The sequence below is a fragment of the Urocitellus parryii genome, chromosome 1 (assembly GCF_045843805.1).
Source record: "Urocitellus parryii isolate mUroPar1 chromosome 1, mUroPar1.hap1, whole genome shotgun sequence".
In the NCBI taxonomy this organism is placed as follows: domain Eukaryota; kingdom Metazoa; phylum Chordata; class Mammalia; order Rodentia; family Sciuridae; genus Urocitellus; species Urocitellus parryii.
Window position 1 is genome coordinate 143,861,547 of NC_135531.1, and position 14,027 is coordinate 143,875,573.

General features: G+C 41.3%; 1 protein-coding gene across 1 annotated transcript in view; it reads left to right on the plus strand.

Annotated features, from left to right (window-relative positions):
- Sgcd (sarcoglycan delta) overlaps nt 1-14,027 on the plus strand; it is a 388,785-nt gene that overhangs the window by 244,591 nt on the left and 130,167 nt on the right. The window contains exons 4-5 of the mRNA XM_026388348.2: nt 894-981; nt 6,751-6,870. Of these exons, the coding sequence (XP_026244133.1) occupies nt 894-981; nt 6,751-6,870 (208 nt within the window). The remainder of the gene's footprint in view (nt 1-893; nt 982-6,750; nt 6,871-14,027) is intronic.

A 14,027-nucleotide genomic window follows, 5' to 3' on the forward strand; every position in this document is an offset into this window, starting at 1 on the left:
TGTATTTCCATCAAAGTAAAAATGGATTTTTCATTTTTAGATGACCAGTGGAGGGAATAAAACAGAGGAAAATTAATACATCACAACACATTAAGAATATATTAGATTTTAAACATAAAATTTAAATGAAGTGAAATTGAAATGTCATGGTCTATGAATGACGTTTACTTGGAATGTAGCCATGCCCCTTTATCTGTGTACTGTTTAGGAATATTTTTGCACCAAAACAACTAAGTTGTTTTGATGAAGAGGGAAGTGGATAATGGCACAGAGTACCTGGAGGAAAAGTAATCTGGAAAAGAGGAAAGGAAGAATGGGAAAAGATTTATTCAGAAAGTTGAGATCTCCCAGGTTTTGTATGCATGTGTTGCAAACAAGTTCATGGGATTCCCACAGCTGGTGTACATGCCCAAGGGGAAGACCTTGGGTATTTCACTGCAGCTATCTGTTCTCTTTTAAGGATTCTTCATTATTCTTTTGCTGAAACTGTAAGCTAGAAAGGACATAGTTAAGAGATTATTCCTGATTTTTTTCTGTCCACAAAAGATAGCTTATATCTGCAATAAGATCTAAAGGTTTCTGTGTCCTAATTGTCTCTGATTCAACTATAGCACCATGCTTGTGTGTGTTTTCTAGAGAAACCAGTGTTGTGTGTGTACATGCATACACCTGCCTCTGGGGGAATTCTATGTTGAATGTATGTCTTTTAATTATCAAGTGTGTGGGACCATTAAACATTTGTTGGAGTTTTCAAATAACACGCATTGGTTGGAACTTGGCTAAAACCGGTTCAGCTCCTTGGAAAACTGAGATTATAGTTCTTTGAGGTAAAAAAAAAAAAAAAAAAAAAAAAACTTCCATTTTCATGTGTTTCCTTTGTTTTCTTATTATAGGGTAATGCCCTCTACTTCAAATCTGCCAGAAACGTGACAGTGAACATTCTCAATGATCAGACTAAAGTGCTAACTCAGCTGATCACAGGTAAGAAGAGAAAGAACTTAGAAAAGCCAGATCCATGCTAGGCACTCAGAGAACATACACTTGAAGGTCAAATAAAGCATCCCATGAACTTGGAAAGAAGGTTGGCTAACACATTGACTGTGTCAAGAAAGGAAAACATAAGATATATTCCATCAGTCTCCTAAAGGACTAGTCATATTTTAACTCGGGAAATCCAATGATAGTTGCTTAGGGGGAGAAGCTATTTTTTTTTTTTTTTTGCAGGCTGGGGCCCCTAAATACAAGCCAGCTGCTTGTCCTGCTGCTCAACCAAGAAAAGCTCCCCACTCTGAAGCTGGAGGAAACACTGGCTGTGTTAGATTGATTGGGAGAGCAGAGTGTGCACAAAGCCATGCGCCGTGCTTTATGGGTTTTAAAAGGGACTTTTAATGATAGTTTGAATCTATGCCATATTTCCTATATGTGCTGACTTTGAACATAACTCAATTGCAAGATGCAGATGTAGCCATTGGAAATGTTTGTGTGGTTCTTTTTAATATAGGAGATCTGATCCTAACAGCTGTGGAAAGCACCCACTGGGTCTGAAGCTGCACATTCCTCAAATTTAAACAAGGATTGATTATTCACAGGAATGACTGTAATGCTAAGCATGGGCCTCATGGTCGCTTAAAATGTTGAGTGGTGTGCATGCTGCATGCTCCATAGGTGAGAGGCAACCATGAACAGAGAGGCACCATGCACCCCCACACCAGAAGGGGAGAAGGGGTGCTTATCTGAATGGGATGGTTATACTTCCTTCAAAAATGCCATTTGTTTGGCTTCAGGGCCGAGAAAAAAGTATCCAGATGGATATTTTGAGAAGCCAGTTGCCCAAATGCCCTGAAACATTACCGTGACTAAAATTTCTGGAGCCTGGCTCATAAACAAAACCACAGGGAAACAGGTGCTTTTATGCCCAGAGTCTTTTCCTGTTGGGAGAGAGCCCCACTCTCTGTCCCAGGGAAAACTGAAGATGGATGTCAAGAGATTCATAACCACTAGGTGACTTGGACCATCGAGGACCATCCATTCCTGGTCTCAGGGACTGCCGCACACAGAGCCTGTAATCCACAAACATGTTGTTCCAGCATGCAGTGCCATTGCTGGCTGGCCGTGCTTATACAACATCTGGCCTTCAGTCAGCGTGCTAAATAATTAAATAAACAGCTTCGGTAAGCAATGATTTAAGCGGCATGTGTGAAAACTGCCTCCAGGAGGGAAATAAATCCAACCTCAGCTCCCAGATTCCTTCCTTCAAAAGGACCCTATTTAGCCTGTTGATCATTTGCCATTTATTTGCAGAGGGAGATTTGGCTTACTTGAGAGATTTTGTTTTGATAAAGCTGAAACTGCCCAAATAACTATTATTCAGCAAAACAGTCTCTCTCTCTTCCCCTCGCTCTCCCCTTTTCTCTCCTTCCACCTTCTCTCCATTGCTGTCCTCCTCTCCTCCCCTCCCTTCTTTGCCCAGGCTCTTTGACTTCCATTCTTTCTCTGGCTCATCCACTCTCACCTGTTTCTTCTTGCCCACCATCTCTCACCCTACCTCTCCTCTTTCATGTTTTTCCCTTCCTCCCTTTTTTTTCTTTTCTCCTTCCCCCCCTCCTCTGGCCCCCCTTTTTTTCCTCCCTCCTTTCTTTTTTCTCCTCTTTCTCTATTTTTCTTTCACCCCTTCAGTAGTCTTGTTTTTCTGTGTCCTAGTCCCAAATTAAGCCCTCCCAGGAATTAAAAGACACCTATCACTAACTCTTATGGTGAGGCTCAAGAGAGTTAGAATGTTTTTGCCCATCTCATTTTACTAACACTGGGTAACAGAAGTTTTCAAGATGAGTTCTACAGAGGATAATAGATGTATAGACGGAATTATAATTTAAATACAAACATATGCACACCCATATATGTAGGGGTTTTCCTCTATGCTTCTCCATTTACGATGTTACATTTATGCACACAGTAGAGAGCACTGTTTCAGCAGCCATACCTTAGTCCAGTTATGCTGGGCGGCGTGCTTACTGGAAAGGATGCTACCTTATTGGAAAGTCCCTGCCTTCCAAGCAATGAGGTCTACTTAGGCAATCCTGAGGATTCAAACATCCTGTGTTCCTGAAAAAAAGATCTCAAAAGTTCTTTAGATGTTCTAATCTTAAAAATTTCAGGTAATCTCTTTGCATGAAACGATGCTTTCAGTGATAGTTAAGTTCCCAAGATAGACGGCAAGTGTATATTTGACCCACAATGCTGCAAGGAGGAAAGTGGTGGGGTTGTCTCTGTACCCTCAGGTGTCAGTGTAGATAGGTCCCAGTGTCAAGGGAGATGGGGGAGGAATTTTCAGCTGAATGCCCCCCCCATCCTTTTCAACTCCCAGATTTGTGGCAGAGGCTTGACTTGGAGACTGTGGATAAATCCTGATGGATTCCAATTCTCCACCCTGTTCAGTAGAAGGCACTTCACCCATAGACTGTCAGACAAAGGCGGATTAACTGAAGATTAGTTTCACAGTATAAAGAGTGATTTTTTTTTTTCATCTCAAGAGAAACAATGGGCTCACCAAGGAAACTCCAGAACTGTCCCCCCTCCATTTGCATTTCCCTCTGGAGTCCTGTTTTAAGATTCCAGCCATGTCCAGGAAGTCTGGCAGCCCCAGGGAAGATCTACAAAGGGCAAGCCGTCTGCACCACTGAGCCAGCAGTTACTCTGTGGGGTTTGGGCTTAAATCCCAATTATGGAGTGTTAGATATCCAAATGGTTCTGGCCTTGGGTAAATTCCATTTTGTGTTCTATGAAGCCCCAAAAGGCAAGATAACTTTACTGTGCTTTGTACTTTCTGATTGCTAGGGTCTCTTGAATGCATTCCCCTGTAAGTCTCCAGATGTTTAATGAGTCAGAGTAATCTTAGTCCATACACAGGAAAGGACTCTTATCTCCCCAGGCAGCCAGTTTGGATCATCTTGTGCAGGTCCACAGAGGCCAAGTCCAAGCATTTGTGTCCCCCTGGAATGCCCTCACTTTGCCATGTGACTAGATCCAAAATGGGCAAACTGCACTAACCCTCTGCCCATCCTGAAGTCATTCGTTCATCATTAATACTTCATGACATTCTCATCCCCAGCCTCCCAAAATGGTAATGTCCCTAAAGTATTGACAAGCAACAGTTTTCTTGAAGATGCAGTCAAGAAGAGAGCTACATCTTAGCCGCTACAGACATCCTTAATTCACATCCTTCACTCCATATCTCTGTCCCTTTAAGATCCCCCTCTGGTATCATCTCTGCTTTTCTGCTTTCTCTCTTCTTCATGAATCCCATCTCCTTGCTATTTTGGACATGTTACCCAGTCCTCTTCTCCTTTCTGGACAATCAGACATGTTCTTCTGCCGTGGAACAACTCTGAGAGCTAGATTCCAGACTCAGGTCTGCCATTGGCTCCCTGGGGGCCCTTGGGAGAGCTCACCAGGTCTTCACTGCCGGCTCTCCTCACCTACCACATGCAGTCGAGCTCATAAGATGACACCCAGGACCCAGGCTGCTTGGAAATTCTGTACAATCTCCGCCGTTTCCATCTCTGAAACATTAAAGAGCCTTTCCAATGTCCCTTCTTTGTGCATCAGGGGGCCAGCCGTGGATGCACTTGTAAGAGATGATTGTCTGCCAAATTGATATGATTATGTGAATGAGGAAAGTGCCCCGAGAGGCTTCATCATTCATTATTTTCAATGCATCACCACCACTGCAGTCGAAAACTGGTAATGGTGATAGAGATGACCACGGGAACTACATGAACAGCCTTCACATTTCATAGCATTTTTCCACCTACGGAGTTCTTTTTCTGAATTCTATATTATTTGATCCTTTCCAACTTTCTATGATTCTATGAGATACAGAGAGAAGATCGTTGGTATTCATTATTTTCTTTTTCTAATGGTACTGAAGATTGAATCCAGGATCTTGTGCATAATAAGCAAGCAAGCACTCTACCACTGAGCTACCCCACCCTGAGCCCTCCTGATAGTCGTTTTATAGATGCAGACACCAAGATTCACAAAGATCAAGTGACTTATCCAAAGTCACAGCACCAAAAAATTTGAGAGCATTGGTACATAATTCATGCCTCTTGATTCCTGTTCCAATATTCTTGACCAAGAGCAAAGCTGCCTCAGATGCCCAAGGGCTGACCTGACACTATTTGTCAGGTTTCATTGCTCCCCTTCCTGAGCATGAATAATTTCAGAGAGTAATCTTCAGACAGGGACATTTCATGGCCGTGATGAATCCAGATCAGACAAAACACATGCACACAAAAGCCAAGACAACTGAATGCAGACAAAAACATAACAACCATTCTCAAACCAAAAGACCAAATATCCCTCATCCTAGTGACTGTGATCAACTGAGGTTTCTTTATTTGTGGCCATTTTAGCATTGCTCTGGGCTTTCCTACTTCTAGATAAGATTTATTAAGATACCTGTCCTAACGTTAGTCGCCCTTCTGAAAGGATTTAATCTGTCTTGCTTTCTTAACTTTTCCTGAAAATAACCTAACACGAGGCTAAAACCTAAGAGTCCTAGCAGCTGTTTAACAAGATGCCTCGTGGTTACCCACCACACACCTTCACCTCCCTGCAGTGAATAAGAAATGGAGCTAGTTCACCTCCAGGTGTGTTCTTCATGGGTCTTTGGCTGTTAGGCACTGAGGACCCACCCTGTCTTTGCTACATGTTATGAAGTAATAGTCTAATGAACACTACCTAGACAGCAGCAAAAATGCCACACCCGAATCTCCTAGGCATTTGGGGGAAAATACAAGATTTTTGGACACTACCACCAAATTTTACTATAGGAGTTCAAAGACCAAAAGATAAATTCCTTTTGATCAGAACTAGGTTCCATGAGGATGAACACACCACCACGGGATTATTCAGATGTTTTATGAGAGCTACCTGGGAGATCCAGCTCAGATGGACTGAAATGTTTTCCTTTTAGAAATTCTGGCATGTGAACTTGTTTTTGTATAGTACCTAAAACTCTCTGCAAATTTTTGTTTGTTGGTTAGCAGATTGTTAAACTTGTATCAATATTTGCCCATCAGCAGGCAGATACATGGGATCAGGAGCGAGTCTTCCCTACGTACTATTGCAGATACCCCACCCTCAAGAATAGCCTCTGTTGTCATATAATAAACTCAAAATTTATTTTTTATTGAATGACTTTCTGGCATGAAAGATTCGACAATTTCTAAAGCAATTAATTACAATATTTTATAGCCATCTCTGCCAGGAAATGATCTATCTAGTGAGGAAATAGACTTGTCTTAGTTCACACACAGCCACTGGGTCAAGGCTACAAAAGGAGGCAGATTTCAGCTAAATTTAAAGGGGCCCTTTTGAACATTAGGGCAGCTGAAGGTGGATGATCAACTTAAGAGGGGGTAAGCCTCTTGGGCCTTGACATATTCAACCAAGAATCTACAACTCTGCCACTGATTTGGTGGTTCGCTGAGAGAAAATTTCATCTGAGCATTAGTTTGGAAGGAGGATGTGATGGTCTTTAAAATTATAGCCTGAGAACCCATCATTAAACGTAATTGACAAGAGATGACTCAGGTCAATAGGCTGATTTTCACGCTTGGTTTCTGAAAACCAATCCACTTAACATTAAAGTCCAACACAATTTTGTCAGATGCATATGTTCTATGAAAAGCAGTCAAATTGCAGTGAAACTAACATACTTCTTCCTTTTCTTCCTCCCTCTCTTAGGTCCAAAAGCTGTAGAAGCTTACGGCAAAAAGTTTGAAGTAAAAACTGTTTCTGGGAAATTGCTCTTCTCTGCAGATGACAATGAGGTGGTAGTAGGAGCTGAGAGATTAAGAGTTTTAGGTAAGGAAATTTTCAACATGTAATTGGTTTGATGCTGCCATACATTTTCTTTTAATTGATTATTCCAAACATTACAGAGCTCTTGATAAAACCATACATATTTTAAAGTAAAACTGAAATGGTACCATGGATCAAACGTATACATATTTTGTCCCTACAAAATATGTATACCCCAATGTGACAGTATTTGGAGGTGGTGCCTTTGTAAGTTTATTAGGTCTTCAGAGTGGAACCTTTATGCATTGTACTTATGTAGTGCCCATAGGAGGGAATGAAGAGCTACTCCTGTGTGCTCTCGTGCTCCCTCTCTCTTGCCATATGAGGTTACAATGAGAAGCTGACAGTCGAAGGGGGCCCTCACCAGAACCCAAACAGGCTGAGACCTAATCTCAGTCCTCAGCCTCCAGTACTGGTGTTGTAAGCCAGCCAGTCTGTGGTACTTTGTTACATCAGTCCAAACTAAGCAAATTGGTGTCCAAAAAAGGAAACAAGGCCAATTTGCTGGATTCTTTTACAGTGAGGCAGTTGAATCTCCCTAGAGCCTGGCCCCCTGGTGAAAGTTTCTCATTCCATGACGTCATCTTGGCGTATCTTCCAGCTCTGAGCTTTGACTTGGATGGGTGGTCAGTCCAAAAATGATAGTAGAGTATATGCTGTCCTTACAAACTGACAGTTTTGCCTGAAGTAGTCAAGACTGTATACATGGTGAGCCAGGCAGGGTGATTCATGCCTATAATCCTAGTGACTCAGGAGGCCCACCTCAGCAACTTAGTAAGACCCCCTTCTCAACACAAAAAATAAAAAGGGCTAGGGATGTGGCTCAGTGGTAAAGCATCCATCTGTTAATTCTCCAGGATATAAAAAAAAAAAGATTGTATACATGATACAGTGATCTGTAAACCTGGTTGTAAATTAAGAATCATATGGGAAACTTGAAAAGTTGAGGTCCGTAGATCCATCTCTGACATAATGGATTATAAGCTAAGGTGGAAGAACCTGCAAGTTTATTGTTAAAATATTTGCAAACTTTCCTGTTATGCCACTTTGGGAATCATTGAATTGGGAACATACAACAAATGATTGTTCTATGACTATACACTGGGAATAGCCCAGCTTGGTAGGGGTGCTCATATTGGAGTGGACCTGGCTTTTAACCCCTGCTGGCACCTACGAGTTGTGTGTCTTTGGGCAAGTTCCTGAAATCACTGAGCCAGTTTCCTTTTCTGCTCCACTAGGTTAAGAACATTTGGCATATCAAGTCGTGGGCAGGGTTAAATGAGACCATGTTCCATGCACTTAACACAGTGCCTGTGCACAATAGGACTCAGTCACTGATTGCTGGTGTTTGGGCCACTGTGAATACCTACTGTTTTCCCTTCTTCTGTTCCATAATACTCAGTGTAGCATGGTGGTTCCTAGCTCAAGCTCTGAGATGAACCCTTTGTGATTTTTAACTCCATCTCTGTCTTTTACTACCTCTATGACCTTATGCTTGTGGTTTCAACTCTCTGTACCTGTTTAATCTATTCAGTTGGCTCAGCAGAAATATTGATCTTTCCAGATTGTTGGAGAGATTGAATAAAATAGTATATGTAATATGTTGACTAAAACATCAAGTACTCAGTAAGTGCTAGCTATTGTTATCTTAAATTATTATTATTCTAAGTTCTTTCTAGTTGAAATTACTTCTTCCCTGCATCATTATTTGCCCTCCGCATCTTTCAGTTCCATGACTTTCATCCTCCTGGCTATCACTTCAGCCCTCAGTCAATCTGTTTTTGCATGAGCTAGCATGCACACTTGTGTTTGCATGCTCGCTCTCTTTCCTTTTCTCTCTCTCTCTCTCTCTTGTAAAATACACATTCACATCTAATGTCCTTGTTGGATGACTCAGATCTCCAGCTCTGACAGCTAGATCTTCCTCTTAGACTGGCTATTCCACCAGCCTCTCAGACATGGCTGGTTTCAAGTGCCTAGTCTAACACTCACATTCCATCCCGACTCTCTTCTCTCCAACTTTGCTGGATTATTGTCCCTGTCGCTTATACTAGCCCCATTATTCTCTGCTCTCACAGTCTCAACTTCAGCACCATCAGCTCAGTAGATTCAGAAGTGTAACTGGCCGTTCATAGGGGCTGATGAGAGGAGAGGCAGTGAGGCTAGGGAATCTAGTTCCTGGCCCGTGGCTCAGCAGGTGTCACTTAGATCCGATGCCTTTCTTTCAGGGCCCATTCTAATCTGTAACATGAGAGTTTCCTGGAGAAGTTTCCAAACAATGTTTTCTGGGACAGAAACTGAACAAAATTTCATATATAGCCCCGGTAAATAAGAAAGATAAAAGAGCAAGATTGCTCTGGAATATCACCAAGGATTTGGGGCAGAGAGGTCAGATATGGGAATCTTATCTGTGTAGTTTCATTCTTTCCCCCCTTTGTATGGACTGCTTAGAACTAATTTTTAAAACCTGTTAAGTAGATTATCTTTCAAAACAATTCTCTGGACCACTTGCTATGATCTTGGTGCAATGCTTTGTATGCATTATTAAATTTAGACCTAATAAATTGCCTTGTGATATCATTGTCATGCCTATATTTCAGGTCCCAGAAAGGGGTTGAATCATAGGAGAGGTGAGCCATAGTTAGACTCATGAGAGCCAGCATCCCCTGCCTGCTGCTTTGTATGCAGAGCGCTTTACTTGAAGGCACCATTCTTTGCTGACTCCTCTCATTAAACCATTTTCAAATGAGGAAGCTAGATCTTGAAAAGGTGAATAAATTTGCCCAAGACCAAGTGCCAGTAAGAATTAGGACCTGAGTACAAATCCTGCCCTCGGACCCCAGCCTCAAGGCATTTCTCACACACGATATATTAGTCTAAGACCTTCTCCACTCTCACAATTGGTGTTTTTCTCTGTTTGTAAAAATGACATTTTTTTCACATTAATTGTAGGTGAGGCAGGAGAGCACAAATTTTCAGGTGGTCCCCTTGTTCCAGAGGACTTTACGTTACTAGTTCTAAAATAATTGTCCAGGGAGAGAAGTGACACTATCTCACACCAGGATCACTTTGGAAAAGTGGGTTTGACAACTTCCCATTAGTTGCTTGGTGCTTTCTGAGTCACCTCACTACATTAAAATCTGTCTTTGCAAAAACAGTTGCTGAATAACTTTAAATGTCCAAGTACTTTGGCTTAATCTTATTGCACAAAACCTTTATTGTACAAAATCTTGTTGTACAAAACTCTGTACAAAACTCATTTACAGATTCCCCCTGCCCCACAGCTACTTAGACAATATTGGAATATGATTGTAGCTTGGGGTCACTTCAATGCAGGTGGATATTTTGTTGTGGTTTGTGCTTATTTGTCATAGTTTGCTTAGAGAATGATACATGATAAAGCCTGTCTCTCTCCATCATTAGGAGAATTTGCTTTTCTTATGTAAAAATGAAGAAGAAAAGCATCAAAATAAACTTCACTGTTGCTACCAGTGTGAAAAAGATTTGGAAATGTCCACCCCACAAATCTTGCATCAACCTACTTGGTGAAATGAGCCAAGGGTGCTGCAGAAATGAGCTTCCTGTCAGCTGGGACTCAGCCATATGGTGTGGAACGAGAAGCTTAGGCAATTTCGTTTTGAGCTTAATGAGAAGTTTTGTCTTTGTGAGTTGTCAGGCTGCACAACTCTGGAGAAGTTTGACTCTGGAAGCCTGTTTCTTGGTTTGAAATCTTGCTCAGCCTCTCAGGCTCTGAGTTATCCAATTCAAGTCTACTTTTCTCTCTAAGCTTGAATTACCACTCATCTAAAACACAGAAGAAGGATAAAGAAAGAAAAAAGAAAAGAATGAGTAGAGCAAGAAGTATAAGTAAATATTATAGACAGAATTATTTTAGTTCATAGGAATAAGCAATAGGGAACCAAAAAGATAATGTATCTGGGATGCATTGGTTCCGAATATTTTCTAAAACTCTTCTCCAGCCTTGGATTATATAGGTCAGTGGTAAAGTGTGCTTTTAACATGTGCAGGTCCCTGAGTTCATTCCCAGCAACACACACACATACACACACACACACACACACACACATATATGTATACATACACATACATTCATACACTCATACATACACTTCTAGATAACCACACTCAACCTAGAGCACATTCAAGAGACCTCAAAGAGCATGGCCAGGGACCTGGAAGCCATTCTTCATGCAGAATGGTTCAATCATCTGGAAACATACAGCCTCCCGTGGCAGTGCAGGGACATCAATGTGAGCAGGCTGCACTTGCTGACCTGTATATGCCTGTCGTTCCTGCGAGATCTATGCCATTGAGTCGCTGAGCACAGCTTTTGTAATTCACTCTGTCCTGCAATCCTGGTCTCTGTCATTTGGTAGCTGTGGCTGTATAAGTTGCTTCTGCTTTCTCGGCACCCTTTCCCCTCTCTGTGACATCTGGACCTTGGCATTGTTGGAGAACTTAGTGGCATGAGGAGCACTGGGTGTGTACCCCTGAGTGTGGCACCCAGGTCAGCACTCAATACATTCCGACTCTTGCTTTGTTGGTAATGGCTTCTCTGGGCCCACTTGGGCTTCCAGAAGCCGATCCAGACTGAAATCCTACATTTCATTTCTTGGGGGTTCACAAAAGAAATTGACTTGAAACTTCTAAGGGCTCTCATGCATGAGGTGAGTTTGGATTAATGGATCCCCTGGACAGGGCCAGGGTCAAAACCATTTTTCCTGTGGGCAGGTAATGTTGAGCTTATGAATATAAGTGTTCTCATTTCAAATGATCCCAGAGTCTTTATTTTATTAGCCCAGAACTGTCCTCTTAATCCTAGCTCCAAATTCCCAGCAGCCTGAACCTGCCCACCTTATGTGGACTTCTGTGCATCCCTTCTACTTCATTAGGAATCCCACAAACGCCCTGCCTCTCCAGGGCCACTGGACTAATTCTCCTTATGGGTCCACCTTTGTTCAAGGTCTGATTTTTATTTCATTCTTTGTACAAACACCAATGTTGATGCATTTCTTGAAGTTTCTGTAGCATGGAGCATGGGGTTGGGTTCTTTGTCTTTGAATTGGAAGAATGAAATCCACAGATACAAGTTGAGATCAAAGTAACAGGATTTATTAGAGTAATAGAAAGAAAGCAAGGTTTCCAAAGGAGAGGGATACCAAGCAAAGGATCCTGGAGAGCGACTATTATCTAAGGATTTTTGTGAATCTACAGGGTTAAGAAAGTGAGCTCCCCACCCAATCCTGAGTAAGACACTCAGTGCCCACGAACTTTTCACATGTTCTCTGGTCTGATTATATCACCGTGTCTTTGTTTTATTTATTTATTTATTTATTTATTTATTTATTTATGTGGTGTGTGCCTGGGTACCAAACACGAGATGTCTCATTATCAGTTATTTCTTTTTTTCTCTGCTTACCAAGGAGTTGGCTTGTCCTTGATGAGGCCTGGCTTTTGTAGGTATTTTCTCAGCCCCGCTACACACAGATCTGAACTTAAAGGAGCTCAAGTTTCCTGCCTATCCATTTTAATCCTTTCTCCCACCTCATTATGAGCTACTTAGGTCTAGCACAAAAAAAAAAAAAAATAGTTTGTAATCAGGTCCATTCATTTAATGACCCCAAAGGTGTAAAATTAGTATTCAAGATGAGGCATGATAGAGTTTATCTTTCATTAGAGAACACAGTTATTAAATATTGGATAAAAGTGGTCTTTTAAAAGCAGCAAGAATATAGGCAATAAAAAGCCAGGGCATCTAAGAGACATCTTCATAGCAACGCCAGGGAAAGCGTGACTTTGGTTTTCATTAATGACCGATTTCATTGAACAATGAATCGGGCATTATAGCATTTATAAACAAAGCATAATCATAAAGTGCTATTCTAATTGTTAATTAGGTCTATTTATACTCTAGATTAGTTTTTTCATTATGTCCTCTAGATGCCACTTGATGCTAATTATCTGAGTTACATTATTATCAAGTGAAAAACATTTTTAATTAAATCTAAAGCCATTTAAATTAGCATAAAATTTATAGAAATTTAAATGTGGCCTGATGCTTAACTTTTTTGGACTACTCAGATGATAAAACTCTCTATTGCACCCTGGCAAACTGATGATTATGATAAGAGGAACCAAGGATATTCTTAGTGATAATATTCATTCATTAAATCAGTGTGTGTCTATCAGACATATGTACATTTATATAACATATGTATATGTAGGTATGTGTATGTGGTGTCTCTGAATTACTGTTACTGGTGCCACAGAGATTCAAGGATGGATGCCACTAGATCTCTGTCTAAAGAGATGAGACAAACTGACAGGTTTCTGTGAGCTCAGGAAGGAAACCAGCTGCCTAAAGGGGGAGGGGGATAGAACAGAGGACCTGTATAATCCAGCAGGGGAGGGCAGGAGAGAGTTTAGAATTTTAAACTGGTAACCAGGGACATTTGAACTAGTTCTTGAGTACAGATGATGGGTGGGGGAGATACAGGGAGAAGACTGGCCTGGTGAATGGGATAGTTTATCATTCAGGACTCACTTGGCTGCAAGTAATATAAATCCAACCCAGAGTGAGAACTGGAAAGTTTTACTGGTTCATCTTATTAAAAAGCCCTCAGGTAGTTGGCTGCAAGCTGGATTCAGTGGTTCATAGGATGAGACCAAAACTGCTTCTGTCTTTTTTTTCTCTTACCATGTCCCTGCTCTGCTTTCCAAGCTATATTCTGTCCTCAGCTTCGCTGGTGAGCATAGAGTGTTTATCTTCCTAACAAAAATTCAACCACTGGGGCTATGTGCCTAGTCATTGAAACCAAGATGCTGGAATCTGCAGGTTAGTGAGGGCTGGGTCCTATCCCAAATGCTAGAGCTGAGGTTGGACTGACAGTGAGTGAAACAGAACAATCTCCAAGGGAAAACCAGAATATTGTTAACAAGAGAAGGAATAGATGCTAGGCAAAGGCAAAATCAAGTATTTGTTTCAGTAATCAAAGTTACAATCATAGCAAATTGTAATGATCACACATGAGAGGGGAACCCAGGAATTGCTCAATACCTCATCAAAAAAATCTTCCCTGACCACTTTATAAAAATGTTACATTCTCACCACTGATGTACATATCTAGAGTGAGCAAAAT